Source organism: Dermacentor silvarum, chromosome 1 (assembly GCF_013339745.2).
Source record: "Dermacentor silvarum isolate Dsil-2018 chromosome 1, BIME_Dsil_1.4, whole genome shotgun sequence".
Classification (NCBI taxonomy): domain Eukaryota; kingdom Metazoa; phylum Arthropoda; class Arachnida; order Ixodida; family Ixodidae; genus Dermacentor; species Dermacentor silvarum.
Window position 1 is genome coordinate 175859582 of NC_051154.1, and position 16754 is coordinate 175876335.

The 16754-nt window shown below is 51.7% G+C and overlaps 1 protein-coding gene across 1 annotated transcript in view; it reads left to right on the forward strand.

Moving 5' to 3' along the window:
- Window positions 1–557: 557 nt before the first annotated feature.
- Window positions 558–16754, forward strand: part of LOC119436434 (glutamine synthetase-like) — a 29174-nt gene continuing 12977 nt past the window's right edge. The window contains exon 1 of the mRNA XM_037703278.2: window positions 558–934. Within this exon, the coding sequence (XP_037559206.1) occupies window positions 811–934 (124 nt within the window). The 5' untranslated portion in view covers window positions 558–810. The remainder of the gene's footprint in view (window positions 935–16754) is intronic.

A 16754-nucleotide genomic window follows, 5' to 3' on the forward strand; every position in this document is an offset into this window, starting at 1 on the left:
GGCCGGGATTCGATCCCGCGACCTCGTGCTCAGCAGCCCAACACCATAGCCACTGAGCAACCACGGCGGGTGTTGCGCGGTGTTGTCGAAGCGTTCGCTGGGCGGATTTTCTTTTTTTAATAAAAATGAGAAGAATGAAAGACAAAAAAAAAAACATAACCACGTCTTTGTACAGAGATGACGCGGCTAACAAGCACCGATAACTGCGGCGCATTCGTGCGCGGGACTCCCTGACGAAGCTCGCCGGCAGAGCGCTTACAAGACGTGCACCAAACTGGCGTATCATTTTTTTGTTGCTTCCACTAGAAAGTGTGGTGGTTCAAGTGAGTCAAAGTGGTCTGCTGGAGGGACCGCCGATGCATTAAGCCGCCTGCCGTGCAGGTGAAGAAGTTTATCACTGGGACTGGAGAGGAGACAGAGCAAATGCAGCGCTACTCGAAGCCACGGCTGGACGACGCGCGGCGTGACGACTCCGGCCGCTGCTCCATCGCACACACCCTCTGTCGGCGAATGGCGCCCCTACTCCTCCGCGTCCTTAAATAGTTCCGAGGCGCACGCCTCGCGCGCATTTGTGACTCTCCGCCGCTCACATCGGTTCGCCGGTGCTGTCGCTGCTGCTGCTGCTGCTCCCTCGGTCGTAGCATTTTAGGACCTTGCCCCCGACGGGAACCTCGTCCGTCTCTTCCTATGCGCCAGTCGTGATCTAGCCGGGCACCTTGTCCCACACCGCGTTTTCTTTTCCGCACGACGGATTTCCCCTCAGTAGTTTGGCGAAGCCGCTGAATTTCTAAGTTTCTTTTGCACGAAGGAATGGCGTCGTCAGCACTGAAAAAATCGGGCCGCGCCGTTGCCGCTCTGCTCCGGACGCAGCAGCGCGCGGCTCTGCCCGTGGCTTCCGCATGCGGGTTCAAGACCAGCTCGCCCATCATGACAGGTAAGAGCACCCCACTGCAACACCTCTTCGCAAGAAAATTTATCCTGGCGTCATTTAGCGATCGCGACGCGCTCGCAAAGCAGCGATTGGATGCACGGTGGCCACCGCGCCGGAAAATTCGTCTGCTCTGCTCGAGCTGAATATTTAGCGGAAGTCGATTATACTCGCGCTCGGTGTTTTTGTTTTCGATTTTATTCTGACAATAGCTAGCTTAGTGACAAATGTAGAGATCGTAGTGTAGGTGGCGATGGCCAAAAATTGGCTGCGCATTCTTTTCATTCTCTCTCTCTCCCCCCCCCCCCCTTTTTTTTTTTTATGCTTCCGCGGAAAGCTCCTATGCCATCGTGCGCGTCAGGCATTTGGATGCGGCAGTAAACACGGCCGTGTCGTGCGTTCGGTTGCTATGGGGCTTCGGTTCTCTTCCGCTCGCGTAGCTTCTTTTGCAGTTTATGCTCTGCTGAAGCCAGACTTCTCCGGGCAATAAGTTAGCGTGGAATAGTTCGCATTATTCGCACGCTCGCTGTGCGGTGAGCAGATTCCGGTGGCAGCACTGTGAATGTGCCGTAGCTGTCGAGATGTCATGTGCGAAAAGTCTCGTGATTTGACCTTCCGTCTTGCTCAGGATGAAACATGCTCAGGCGGCTACTACATAGGGGGCCCCGGTCTGCGGTAGACGCGGCTTCGTCTCGTATCGCTAGTCGCGCTTCTCCGCATTGTGACCTTGGAAAAACACCGCCGCGCACTCCTGCCCGTGAAATCGGCGCGCACGCGTATTGCGCCTTCTGGCAGCTCGCACTGCTGTTTAATTTTGCAAGCTCATCACGTCTTTGTTACAGAAAGCAAGTGCTCGCGACATTGGTGCGCGATTTGAGTCTTCCCGCTTTGCTCAAGAATAAGTGGCGCTTAGCGGCGCGGCGCTGACGAGCGCGAAGTCGCGGGTTCAATTCCCAGCCGCGGCGGCACAATGGGGTCGAAATGCAAAGAACGCTCGTGTACTTAGATTTAGGCGCACGTTAAAGAACTCCAAGTGGTCGAAATGATTTCCGGAGTCCCCCACTACGACGTGCCTCATCATAAATCGTGGTTTTGGCACGTAAAATCCCAGAATTTCATTCGTTTTAAAAGTGACGAAGGAACTAATCGAGACTGTCACAGAAAGTTATGTGTCAATGGCCTTTCTTGGCAGACTGAGGTGCGCGTTGCAGCTTCATCCTTTCGTCGCATCGAATTTGCCGATTTTACTGTTTTGTGCGGTTGAAGCAGTGCGCTATCGTTTTCATTCATGTATATCTTAATTTGTCGAGGCCATAAATGCGCCTTGATGGTAACGCACTGTCCTAAAGCGAGCATTCTTAGTTGTTTTTCTATTGGACCGCTCGGTTAGCTTCACTGCTCATTTTCGCTGAGCAGCTGTCGTCTGTACAAAGTTTAGTACCAATCGGGCGTTTGGCTCTTGAAACGTGTCTGGCGCGTCCGCTTTTTTTTTTTTTTTTTTTTTCTGGTTTTTGAACAGGAACAGCAACTGGCAGTATACGTTGGTCTCTCTGGGAAGCGCGTTTTACAATTGTCTGTCGTCCTTTACAGCAGGTGGTACATGATACAGGTGGTATACTCACGTACGGTGCGACCACAGTTTTGAACTATTTATAATCTTCCTCGTTTTCCCGCAGTGCTTATGCTTTTCCCGCAGTGCGTTTTCCCTTATGCAATGCAACCTATAAAACACACGGCTTCGGTGTTCCCCATGCCGTCCCGAGCCTCCTATTTATATTCTTGCGAAGGTGCACGTAGCATGCAGTGTCAGAATCGTTGCTCGCTCTGCAATCTGCGTCAGCGATCGTGCTTGCCTAATTGCACTGTGTAGTACATCCTGGCCGGCAACCAAAAGATAGTGACCGAAAGAGCGCCGCTCCTGTTCTGCGCCAAAAAGCCTCCAGGGATCTTGTCTGGTGGCGCGAGCGAATTTCCGCCTATCACTTCGTCGAAGCAGCGCTGACCACACGGCAGCAGCGAAAGTGTCTCGTGGCGGCGCGAAAAGGGTTGCCACGGGCGGAACCGGGCTGCCTGCCTTCCTCAGTGGTGGGAGAAAGAAAGAAAAAAAAATCTCGTTCTGGACGCCCGCCAAGAGCGGTCGTGCAAGCCGGCTTCAAGGACGGGGCACTCGTTCGTGTGGGCACCGTTCGGGCCCACCGTCAGGACCCTCGGCGAGCGCTGCCGCTTGCAGACATATGCATGCGAGCACAGCGGAAGCGCAACCGCCTCGTGGGACCGCTGGTTCGGGCAATCCTGACCACGTGCTCGCTGTTCGTGTGAGGACAGACGGGAACGGCGTTGCATTGGTTCCGGTTTTGCTTCGAGTTGCTAGGCGCGTCTGGTGGGCAACCGATGCGTTGATATGTGAAGCTCCTCGGTGGCTAGATGACTGTGTACGGCAGCTTAATGAGTGAGGGGTGTGCGTTACTTGGTGTGGCGCCAAGCGAACGGGAATTTCGACCATGCTACATTAGCTGGCTGTGTCGTTTGATGCCGATCCACGCCGACATATCTGGTCCGACAGCCTCTCTCCACTCGGTATCGTCGCTCCGGTCGCAGGTGTCCGCATGCATTTCTCGGCTTGTGCACAAGGCGCCCATGTATGCTGTCACTTTCGGAATGCGAGCGCAGCATCCGCTGGGCACGTGAGCGCAGCGGGGCTGCCTTCGGCGCAGCCTCCCTGTCGTGTAACTTGAGTCTCTTGGAATGCCTTGCCGCGAGAGTCGGCGGTTGAACAACCGGGTCACCTTGCCGTCTCCAGTTGGCAACTGTCGCTGCATCGGCGCCTCAAGCATCCCCAGTGCTGACGCCGAGTCGACAGCTGGTCGAGCCGGTTTGCGCTCAAAAACCCATCGGCAATTCTCTAATTGCCGCATCCCCCCTCCCACCGAGAGCCTCGTGCCTTTTTTTTTTTTTTTTCCACCTGTCGCTACATTCCTGCCTGACTGTCTTAACCGTTCTCAAAGCCTGTCTTTTGTCATTAGCTGCATCTTGGCTTCTTGTCTACGGGGCCGATCTTGTTTTCAAAAAGTTGCACGCGAGTCCCTTTTTCACGTCATCCGGCCTTTCAGATTCCCTCTGCAATCCAGGCAATGGAAACCTCTTGCGTGCGCATTATGCAGTGACGTCAAACGCGAAGACGATGAGCCAATACATTTGAATGGAGATCGCTTATTGCGATATTTCCCACCGCGTAGTTTTCAGTGGACTGTAGGAGGCGGTGTTCGGTGCAATGTTCGACTCCCGTCACAACCGCATTCCCTGAAGCAAGTACGGAATACCCAAATATAGAGCTTCAATATGTACCGTCCTTGGCGATGCCGAAAGTCTGGTTGAGTTTTGTTCAATAGGCCGTATATCGTAACGAGTGTTTACAGACGCACACCGGAGAATGCCGACCCGCCGTGGTTGCTTAGTGGCTATGGTGTTGGGCTGCTAAGCACGAGGTCGCGGGATCGAATCCCGGCCACGGCGGCCGCATTTCCATGGGGGCAAAATGCGAAAACACCCGTGTACTTAGATTTAGGTGCACATTAAAGAACCTCAGGTGGTCGAAATTTTCCGGAATCCCCCACTACGGCGTGCCTCATAATCAGATAGTGGTTTTGGCACATAAAACCCTATAATTTCTTCTTACCGGAGAATGCTAGCGAGGCCCTGGACTGAGTGCTTCGACTCCCCTTTTTAATGGTGCCTCCGTCTCGCGAGTACAATTCTGTCCACACCCATGCGCAGACAGTGTATAGGCGACTGTACCACGTGTTTTATGCCGTGCATTTTCTCAAGCAATCGCTGTAACTAAGGCTGTGACCAGGCCCGTATTTTGTAACATTTCATTTTTCATCCCATTTTACTGTTTTTTTTTTTCTTCATATGCGCTTCACCGAGTGGCCGATCCCAGCGATTATATAACAGTGGCGCGGCGGCATCGAACCAGTGACGAAAAGAACTGAAAACGAAATACGGACCTAGCTTGGGCATTTTCCATTTGGTCATTCTCGGTCGAACGCTTTGGCTGATGTGGCCCGTGCACCGCCTTCAGCGCGTGTACCGCCGCCGTGTGCGTCCACGTCGCCGTCCGTCGTAATGGGATGCTTTATTCGCTCTTGCCTCGGCTGCCCGCCTGTACTCGCTTGGCAATGTGCCCGCGCTCGTGTCAGCTGGCCTGCAGTGATCTGCCGCCTTCCGTGCGTTCCGTTTCCGCGTAGTAGTTCGCTCCCGCAGTTGACGCGCCACCGCCTGCCTGTTTTGCACTGCTGCTATGGAGTTCGGGGCTGCTTCTCCCGTTCTTGGAGGCGCCTCGTTTTGCAGGCCCCAACTGCACGATGCAGCTGCGCGCCGTTGTTATCCCGCCCAGATAGCGGCGGTTGCCTGCGCTCCGGCTCCAATGGCGCGGGGGAAGCCCTTTGACGTCGACTGGCCGCTGGCGTCACAAGGCCACCCCGTTCGCTGACTCGCGCGGAATAAACGCGAACCTGCCGCGTACGCATGCTTGCGCAACCGGTATACGGCTTGATTCCGCGGTACTTTTCGTTTCTTCGCCGACTTTCGAGGGAGTCTCTATATGGAGATTGTGCGCCGCGTGTAGATGTCGGTTTCTAACGTCCGGAGTGCTCGCGTGTGCTGCGCAGTTTGCTGACCAGAGCTGCGAGACACGATGATGCCTCTGATGCGATCACTCAGGTGCGGTGCATGCCCTCCCACGAGTGCAGTTCTGACCACCTCACCGTTGCCTTTGAAAGAGTGCATGCACCTTCGCCGTGATCACGAACGCGGCCGGCCGGCTCTTGTCCTTTCAATGGGCGACTGCGCTTCACGCAAGACGCCTCCGTGCACGCGAACCTGCGCAGCCGCCTCTGGCGACCATTACGCCTCAATCACCGGTCATTCCCGTCGACGAGCGTCGTCAAAGGCTGTGGCCTTCCGGCTCGTATTACGCGTTTTCGGGTTACTGGCACGCGCGGTTATTCTCGCACGCGGAAAAGCGTTTCTTCGAGCGGTCCCCTTCAGCTGAAGGTGCTCCGTGTAACGAAGCTTCTCGTGCGGAGCCGCGGTATAGTTCCAGCGCGTTGGTCGATTCGAATGTCTTTTCCTTCACTGCACCTTTCCAATATCATCTATAGATTGTTAGCTAATCAACATCGCGTTGCCCTTTATCGCTTTGTCCTGCTTGTGCATTGCCCGCTGCAAATGTAGACAAGGCTGTCTCTGTCTCCTCTTGTACTTGTGTGTGCGCTGTATACGTTTTGCTTGCTGTGCTAGGTTTGAGTCACTTCCGGGCCGTGACTTCCTGTGAGTGAGTCAGTACTTGATGAGCCAGGCTTCATGCTGTGTAGTATTTGTGCGATATAACTGTCGAGACTTTTTTTCTGCTTTCTCTCTTCCCCTCCCACGCACGCGCGCACACACATTCTGCGAAACGCGCGCATGGATATATGGTGAACGACCGATGGGTTGTGACGTTCTAGGTCGTGCTTCGTCTTGACTGCTGGAGACTCCCCAAAGCGGAAGTTCTGTGTTATAAATCTTAACGCATCCTCGATTGTCGCCTTTGCGCAACGTACGTGGTTAGAATGTTAATAAATGAACCTGTACCGTTGTAATAGTTAGACGAGATTTGCGCCGCAGTGTTTTGAAGTCAGTGGCCACAGCCTGCTCGCGCGCTGTCACCATTTTGATGGCGTTATATATAGATTTTTGTGGGATGGTTTGCGTGTACAAATGCGGATTAGGATGTGCGTGCTGAGCAGTTATTTTTTTTTTTTGCACGTTTCTCCTGCAAGTCATTCTTGCGTGCATATACACCGTTGCCGTCAATTTTGCGTCAGAGGACACTTTAGCTGCGCTGCCGGCAGAGATGGCGGAACGGTCAGCTTGCCCGTGCGTTACGGTGTTTTCCTTTGCTTCACATGCAGGTAATGCAGATGATGTAAGGCCAAACTTCCTTTCCAAGTTTAGCGCCAAGAACGCAGCATCGATGTCGTCTGTGTGACGTTATAGATTTCGTTATATATTCGCAACAAAAGAGCGCACTAAGCTGCCTACAACATAAACTCGCTCCTAATATTCGCGCTCTCATTAATGTGGCTCCGATTCCACGCAACATGAATCCCCACCGCCATGCCGGCCGTCGACGTGCCCGAGTTCAGACACGCGTCTTTGGCGATGGCACTACAGACTTACAAGTTCTTTACACTGATGCGGCACGCTACCCAGAAAAGCCCGCCATGTGTCTAGCGGTGATCGACAACACAGACGCGCTCGTGGCGTCTGCCACACTTCGCACTACGGACAGTGGTTCGGCAGAGGAGGGAGCTATTGCTCTGGCCATTGTCCACGCCTCGACATTACCGTCACAGGACGCCCCTGTCACCATAGTGACAGACTCACAGGCTGCTTGCCGTGCCTTTGCGCAGGGACTTGTGGCTGCGCATACTCACAATATCCTGTTTTCTGTCTCGCCGTCCACTTTAAGTACGGTGCGCATCGTCTGGACAACTGGACACGCCTCTCTCCATGGAAATGAACACGTTCATGCTGTTGCCCGAGGTCTGACCGGCCGGGCTCCATCGGAAGAGCTGTCCAATTCAGACGACGCACCGACAGAACCACTAAACTACAACGCAATGCTGGAGTACTACCGACAGAGACGTTATACGTATCCTCCTCCCCATCCTTCACTTAACAGAGCAGATGCCGTCGCTTGGCGGCAACTGCAGACTTATTCATTCCCTTGCCTCTATATGCTGCATCTCTTTCATCCCACTCTATACCCTTCCTACTGCCCCTGTGGATCCGAACCAACAGTATCATTACACGCGGGAATGCTCTAGTCCACGGGGCGTTCCTACTATCCCCAACCCCACCCTATCCTCTTGGGAGTCTGCACTGCTCAGCTTAGGCCGGCAGGAACAGCAACAGCTGGCCCAGCGGGCTCGCAGGGTCGTGCAAGGCAATGGAGCCCTGGACTGAGGGCCCCACCCAACGAGGAACAATTACCTTGCCTTTGTGAATAAAAGTTTATTCTCTCTCTCAGCATATGCCAGAGCGATAACGATTTCTCCAAGAACGTCGTGAAGGCGATTTTTGGACGCCGCCTCTACCATTTACTGTAGGATGCGACAAACCTTCGCACGCTGCCTCCAAAGTGACGCAGGCCTCCTGTTTTGGAGATTCTTTGTGCAAGCAATGCACAACACAAGACTACGCGACATGTATTATGGCAATGCGCCATTTTAGATGCGAGAGCATCTTATGCTCGGGGCAGTGTCCGTTCTGCGGCGTCCACACCCATACTGCGCATGCGCAACTCTCCCTCATTCTCCTCTCCTACGCAGGTGTGCGCTCTCCTCCTCCCCTCTCCGCCAGCGCGCGTTCGCTGTGAAGCCATCGTCTTCAAGATACCGCGCGCACCGACGCTAGGAATCACGTACGATCTCTAAATAAAGACGCAACGACCCCGTACAAACGTCTCCTCTCTACTCAATACATTCTCACTCCAACTTTCATTGGGTTGTGTTGCCAAGTGAAACGAAACGGAAACTCGACGCGCACCCCCCGCGATGCTTTCGCATCCCACCATGGTTGCCCGTAGGGTGAGATGTGATTTTTTGTACAGCAACGGTGCAATTGCTGGCTACAATGCCGGCGGTGGATATATAGACCTCGTATACCTACTGGAATTTGGTAAAACTCCCTCAAAAACGCATGGTGACATGGCCACTCCTGCTCACTTTGATCCAGGGCGGGTGTCCATCTATAGGATTCCGAACGGAGAAGATAGTCCCGTCACAGTCAGGGCAACAGAGGAGAAGTCTTACTCCATGACCCTCCGACCACCTAGGGTACCCCGCCATGACATCCCACTTCCCGTCCCCTTCCAGCGGAGGACGAATAGTCCTGGGCGGAAGTATCCTATAAAAAAAAGAAAGAAAAAAGCGCAATAAAGTTTTCAAACAGATACCAATCAATGATGCAGTATTATTTCTTTTGGAACTGATAAACACGCCGAACAGTGGGCGCCGAAGATGAAATGAAAATTTGTCCGGTTCTCCCCGCCTTTTCTCTCTCTCTCTCTCTCTCTCTCTCTCTCCGGTGCGTTAATTGAGCATGGGTTTCTGTTGCGTTCAATTTCGCATAATCAAGGCCTCAGATTGTGCATGTATATGAAACGGGTCAGTTTATGCATAGCTCAATTTTTGGTTTGTCCTTGCGGGCATACTAAACAGTCTTCGATAGCATTCCCTTGCGCGCTTCTGTAGGTGTACTTTGTGTCGACATATGTTCTTAAGAGAGAGAGAGAGAGAGAGACAGAAAGGAGCACTATGCAGCTGACAGTAAATGAAACGCCGGATAAAAGCGTTGTTACCCTCGGAGATTGTATGCCTACAGAAATGTAACCGTAGTAGCCAAATAAAGGTCCGATTCCATCCGTGTACTGGTGCCGCAAGGGTGCCAGATTCTGTGGAGTTCGATAGAAAAAAAAAATGAAGCTTCCACGAACTGTCGTTGCGGTTCTCGTGGGTTTCTTCCAGCAAGCCTTAGCTATACGGGCACCGACTTCGAGCGCAGCCTTCGCGACGGCTGCGTTGGAATTTCGTACTGCCAGCTGTGCGCGGACCCACCGGCGCCTGTCGCACGTATGTGCGCGCGAGTTAACGCGCAAGCACTCCCCCCCCCCCCCCCCTACATGGACCTTATCCCCCCCTTCTCTCTCTCTCTCTCTCTCTCTCACCATATTGTGTCAACATGAACGCGTTTCAGCCACGTCGGAAGGGCTGCTTCCGTGTGGTGCTTGGCTACATGGTCGGCGTCTTTCGGGGTGTGCTCACAGTGGCCGCAGCTCTTGAGACGTGGTTTTCACGCGTGTTATGCCACTTCATATGTACCATGGTACGCAGTCACGCCGTGTGCATCTGAAAGAAGTGCTTTCTCGGCCTCTTTCAGGCGTGTCGCGACAGGACATGCCTGGCCCTCCGAGATCCGGGAGGGCCGATTCGCGGGTGGCTACGCTCGTTGTCCATGCCTTGGGCTGCTGAAGCAGGTTAAAAAAAAAAAAAAAAAAAAAAAATTCCGGTTGTTTCGCAAAAATTTCGTAATAGTTGTAGTGAAGACGCTGATCAGTGACTGCAGTTCTACAGAAAAGCTTTTTGGATTTTCTCTTCGAACGGAGCCCCATCGTCTGTGTGTGTGTCCGTTGTTAATCTCTGCAGATATCTTGTCCAAGTGCATGATGTTGGCTCACTCGTGACAGTCAATAATAAAGAATCGACTTCGACCTAATTGCCAGTCGACCGACCGTCCTGAAAAGTAAACTATAGAAAGTGTGTTGGACGAAATCGGCAATTAACGCCAAGCGGATAGCCTCGCCGGCAAACGCGCCGGATGCGCGCGTGCTATAGTGTGTCGAGGCGTGTACTCCCTGCGCGACATGCCCCACAGCCCCGCGCTTTCGCGGCGCCCCGCAGCTCGTTATTCCGCCGTCGGAGCTTTCTCGTTGCGCGGCCTCGCTTGCGATTCCCGGAGCTTGTCCCCGAGGATCTACATTTCCGCCTCTGATCCGCCGGCAACTCCGCGCTGACCGCGACTCCGCTGGGTTTCTACGCGGCCATCCGCACAGGGGCGTGTCTGACCCGTGTCCCTGTGCGGGTTTGCCTATACCGCGCTAGTTTCAGAGTGACGACCCACGCGTGCAGCGTCTGACTGCGCTCCACGTGGGGCCGCAGGCCGGCGTTCATGTCGCTGCAAGTCATTCCGGACTTGCGATTTGCCCGAACCCATGTATTTACTCTTCCAAACGCCCCGCTGTTTCACAAATGGGTCGTCAGTCTTAATGCACCGTGTGCAATGCCATAGGATTGCATTTGTTTCATCATTTCTTCTGTGTCCTTCATTTCGAGCGAGAGTGCTTAGCTCAGCTTTCGTAAATGGTTTAAAGAAATACACTGTTTTGGGGTCGGAAATTACTGCGTGCTCCACGAATTAAGTTTTCGGCTTCTGCGAATGTATGTTCTCCGTGGAACATGAGCGACCCTTTAATGAGTGGCTCCAAGCAAGAAGAGGCGACTTGAAACACTCGTGTAAATAATCCTTATGCTGAGCTTTGTTCTGGTGCTCTATAGTATGGCGGAACTACAACGAAAACGGTTAAAGATTGGAAACTCATGACAAAAGAGGTGAAGCATACGCGTAGCACACTTATAGTTAGTTTATACAAACCGTAGATAACAATGGCACCGGTATAGTGGCATTTGCTGCCCAATTTTGTTAATGGGGCCTTTCTTGCTTACAAGCGGCGCTTCCATTGCCAAAAAATAATTAGGTCGATTAGATTCCAGAAGTTTATGTGCAAAAGAGAGAATCGCATTACCACATGGCTTAGTTGTATTTATTACACTATCAAATAATCGTAACGCCATCACAATGACACGTAAGATTCATGACAGGAACATTGGATTGCGTGTAATAAACTGCACTGTGCAGATTGGAACAAACGACCGAGGGGGAACGCATCGCACAATAGTGATCGGGATACTACACTCGACACGTTTCTAAGAATGACCATCGTCATCAGCCTATATTTATGTCCACTGCAGGACGAAGGCGATCTCCAATTACCCCTGTCTTGCGCTAGCTGATTCCAACTTGCGCCTGCGAATTTCCTAACTTCATCACTCCACCCAGTTTTCTGCCGTCCTCGACTGCGCTTCCCTTCTCTTGGTATCCATTCTGTAACTCTAATGGTCCACCTGTTATCCATCCAATGCATTACGTGGCCAGCCCAGCTCCATTTCTTCCGTTTAATGCCAACTAGATAATCGGCTATCCCCCTTTTGTTCTCTGATCCACACCGTTCTCTTCCTGTTTCTTAACGTTAGACCTAACAGTTCTCGTTCCATCGCTCTTTGTGCGGTCCTTAACTTGTTCTCGAGCTTTTTTGTTAACCTCCAAGTTTCTGCCCCATATGTTAGCACCGGTAGAATGCAATGATCGCACACTTTTCTTTTCAGCGACAGTGGTAATCTCCCAGTCAGGATTTGGTAATGCCTGCCGTATGCACTCCAACCAAATTTTATTCTTCTATGAATTTCTTTCTCATGATCAGGGTCCCCTGTGAGTAATTGACCTAGATAAACGTACTCCTTTAGACTCTAGAGGCTGACTGGCGATCCTGAATTCTTGTTCCCTCGCCAGGCTATTGAACATTATCTTTGTCTTCTGCATATTAATCTTCAACCCCACTCTTACACTTTCTCGGTTAAGGTCTGAGAATCAACTTATGAGTATATATAGCCATAACCTTTAGGAGCACAGGTTGTACCGGTGGGCCATCTATGTGTTTGGATAAATTAAGCGACTTAGCGTGGAAGCTTGGACGTGTTGGTGATTCACTGAAAATAAAAAACAATAAAACAGCGCGAAATAGACAGGTACACGAAAGAGCGACACGCACACAGCGCGTGTCGCTCTAAATTGAGTTATGCACCTATATTTCTATAACTAGTCTGCACATGCGTGCGCCACAGCGCAGTACATTACTATTAATCCAACGTAATAATAGAAACTATAGTTTATCTAGACATCGCATTAAGACCGCGGCGTACATATCATAATAGACAGCAGGTGACGGTGTTATTACCTTTTACTAATTTGTATGTGAAACCTACTAACTGCTTAGTAAAGGCATAATCCGTAAAGGCAACAGTTACTACGTCTAAATTGTCGAAGGTAGTAAAGAGCTAATGGAGTGGTAGTAATGGCTAACTACACCCGTTGCTACCTTTCTACTACTTTTCTAGTACGTATATGGGCATCATGGGCTATGAAAATGTTTTGCATATTTTGTTGTAATAGACGCCCGACATACCGTTTCCCAGCGTTTCTTGTGGATAGCCTGTAAAATATGATAGCATTAAGTGATCTATTTATGCGATTTAAGAAAGTCTTTTGCAAGACATGTATGCACCAGTTAAACTAGCGAAACATCTTAATGTCGTTCTCTTGGTATGTAAAAGTCACTGTTGCATGTTATTTGTATTCTGAACTGCACTATGACAAAACTCCGCGTTTTTATTTTTGTTATGATGCATTCTGTAAGCAATGATAGTGTATATCGATTCAAAACTGTACGAGGGCATCTGTCAGGCTATGTGCCTTTAATACTTGGCGTCGCTCGATTATTCGAAACATGAATACATCAATTCAGTCTTCGACTGGTTATTTTCGAGCGAGCTGGTAGCCCTATAAAGTAGGGGAAGACATCTAAGCTGTATTTGTAGGATACGCGAGCTCTAACATGGTGATAACCAGGATAAATTTTACACACTGGAGCGGTCGTGTAAGCTCGTGTTGAAACTTAGTTGCTGCTTGTCGTGACCATCAAATTCATTTTATTTCACCAGAAAAGGTCTGGATGGATGCCTAGGCTAAAATCTGTAATTAAACAGCTTGACGTGGGTCCAGGCAAACGTTACACGGCATGGACAGCATTGTGTTAAGGGTACAATACGTGCAATGATGTGTTCGTCAGATTTCAGGAAAGTAACAGAACAAATGAAGTTGCAATAGAGGCCGGTAGACATGAATGGCGAAACATATCTACAGAATACACGTACACAGATCAAGAACTTTGCTGCTAAAATAATTTATATATATCCGCAGCGTTTTGAAGCGACCATTGGGTGATGCCATCGGTGTCTATCGTCTTGGTTGTCACTGGAAACCAGTAAGCTGTCGTTGTCTATAAGCAAGCAATTAAGCCCGCGTAGATTTCCGCTTAATGTCCTCTCACGCACTATTTTATGCAGCGCGCACACTGGCGTGAAAGTGCGGCAAGTGAAGCGACGCACAAGCGGGGAATCGTCCGTTTTGTCGTCTCGCAAAGTAGTCCACTAAACACCCTGGCGTTTGTGTTCTTCGCGTCGTAAATACACAGTCCGGAATAAAGTGTCGAGTCTGTGCATGGACAGTCTCCGCTCTTTTCGTCAGTCGCTCTGTTGGCTTTTAGCATACCAGACAGTCTAGCGCCTGGGGTCCCGTACTGTACCTGCTCCCTTTTTGGCACTACGTTCTGCCATTGGTAGTATGACATGCAGTTGGCATGCTGGCAGCGGTATGTGTAGCGGTGCATGCTGCTGGCGCTATCCGAACTGTGTGCTTCGGAAGTCGCTGGCGCTATATACGAATGTAGTACAATGGGCGCAAGACCATTTCGCAAGACGGCCGCACAAATGGCGCTCGGCTGTTTCGACACGTCGCTCGTCCGCTGCCACTTGTCCAGCCGAGTGGAATTTCATTATCTCTCTACCGCAAGGGGTCATCTTTCCCACTTGGTGCTCCGAGTGGCCCCCTGTCTGGCGGCGCGTAAATCGCCACGTCGAGGCCTCGTCATTGGAGCACCCGTCGCGTTCCACGGGCCCTGGATTCGCTCAAAGGTCGTCACTGATCAGGCTCGAAGGCTGCCCGTCGCTCTCCGGGCGCGCTGCCAGCCGGCTCGGCGTAGCACTCGTGCGACGCCGACAAGGTCCCTTGCCGACCCCTTCCTCATCGCATCTCGTTGTCTGCACGCCGGCATATCCTTCGCAGCCTCGACCGCTGATCAGTTCCTACGATTTAACAATTGCGTTGATCGATTCAAGAGAGGGCGGAAGCGTATAGATGGCCACTGCCGCCTCACTCGTTGCTAGCGCACTTGGCGTTCCGTGCCGGCGATTGTGGATGCGCCACGACTAGCATGCGAGTGATGTCACTTACCCGCGTATTCAGAAATGCAACTTCACTTCAAGTCCGTGCTTGACTTGAATTAAGTGACGCCTATTGTGAACATGCCGAAGCAAACGCAAAGAACGTCCAGGGCATGTTCACAATAGGCGTCACTTAATTCAAGTCAAGCACGGACTTGAAGCGAAGTTGCATTTTTGAATACGGGGGTTAGTGCTGCTCCAGCAAAACGTGACACGATTGCTTGCAACGTTTAGCCATCTACGGGTTGTGTTCGCTAACAACGGCGCACCATCCGCTGTAGTGGTACAGCAACCCGCTGACGGATGCTAAGTGCAGATAAAATGGGTCACCTCGCATGCGTTGTTTCTATTGCGTGTGCGGGCAGTATTGATGCTTGTTCATCGATTTCAGTACACATCCAGGCCGCAGTGTCAACATATCGATGCCACTTCGTGCACGTGTAGTTTAAAAGCAAAACAGTAGCGAGCCGTTCGGGGGAACGACAGACAGGGGTGAGACGAGGTGAAGGAAGCGATTGCGAACATTTGATTACTGCGGAAATGGGAAATAGGTGCAGAAAGGAAACGCTTCTTTTGAGAAAACCACTTGGTTAAACTTCGTAGACTATACTTGTCCTTGAAGCGGTGTTAAGACAGAATAGCAGACTTTTGACTATGGCACTGGTGCGCATAAGCAGCAGAAAGCACTGATCCCTGATGGCGTTGTAGGTCAGTGCACATAAAGATGCAAAGTTTATAACGATGACGCAGAAGTTGACCACGAGCGTCATTGGCAACGCAGGAAAAATCCAGCTACAGCCAACAAAGCTCGTTGCAACTGGGAGAGAGAGAGAGAAAATAAACTTCATGCAAAAGATCACTTATGCAACTGGGAGAAGTTTAATAGGTTGCGGAAGCCACCTTCACTGCATAATCGGGAAGTATCTAAAGAAAGTGAGACATCCAGACATCTACGCCGCGTATCGTCTCCTTGCTTCCGAATCATTACATGCCAAAAGCACCCTCAGCAGTGGCACAGCGCTCTCTGGTTGTTGATCTCAGAGGATGAGAATTTCGATACACCTCGGCGGCTAGATGTTTCAGAGCGAAAGGCAGTACCGCTTGCGTGAGTTTTTTTTTTTTTTTTTTTTCGCACGTTACATATTTTTTTCTTCGTTCCTTAGAATTGTAGCTTCGCTAAGACGCGCGTGCCAGTTTGCATTGACGACACAGGTGCAACAGTTGCGACATTTCGCGCCTGATTGTGCCGTTCAGAGCCGCATCTCATCCTTCCCGAATATATATCACGCCATCGGCTGTAAGGAAAGTCGCCAGTGTGGAGCGCTTGCCCGTACAGTCGAGGTGTGTCACCTTTGTATACTGCCTCGAGTGCGTGAGCGGCTGTCTGGCTGGCCTCCAGCTCAAAAAAAAAAAAAAAAAAGAGGGGGGGGGGGGGGGACCTCTCGGACTTATTTTTTTCTGACTCAGTGTTTTTCCGCTCAATTTTGAAAACAGCGCTTAGAAAACGGGCATAAAAAGAGCGAGAGAGAGAGTAGAGAGAGAGAGAAACAAAAAATCTGACTTCTGTGAAGCGGCGAACTCGTCTTGGTAGGTTGTTTCCGTTGCCTCGTCAGCTGTGCGCGCGCGTTGCGGATGACGCCAGCAGCGCAAGCGGGCCACCGCCGGCTGTCCCCGTCCGTGACGCGGCGCACAGGTCTCCCACGGGGTGGCACGTGACCGCATCCGCCCGAGCGCACTGCCCCGAACACGTGCACGATCACGAGCGTGCCGATGCGTGCGGGCCGCGGTGTGCACGTGATACGTTGCTGAGCCACTCTTGCCTGTGGCGACGGCGGCGGCAGCAGCTCGGGGCAGCCCAACGCGGGGCCCGGTACAGTCGCGCGCACGCTCTCGAGGTTGCAGCGTTGAGGCTCGGAGGTGGCAGGGGAGTGCCCTCGCGCACTCCGGCACGTAGCCGCGGGCGCAGTCGGCTTTTCGTCAAAAGCAACCGCGCTGGCCTTGCTAAGCGAAAGCTGCTCGATATCCGCGCGCTATGCGCGCTGTAC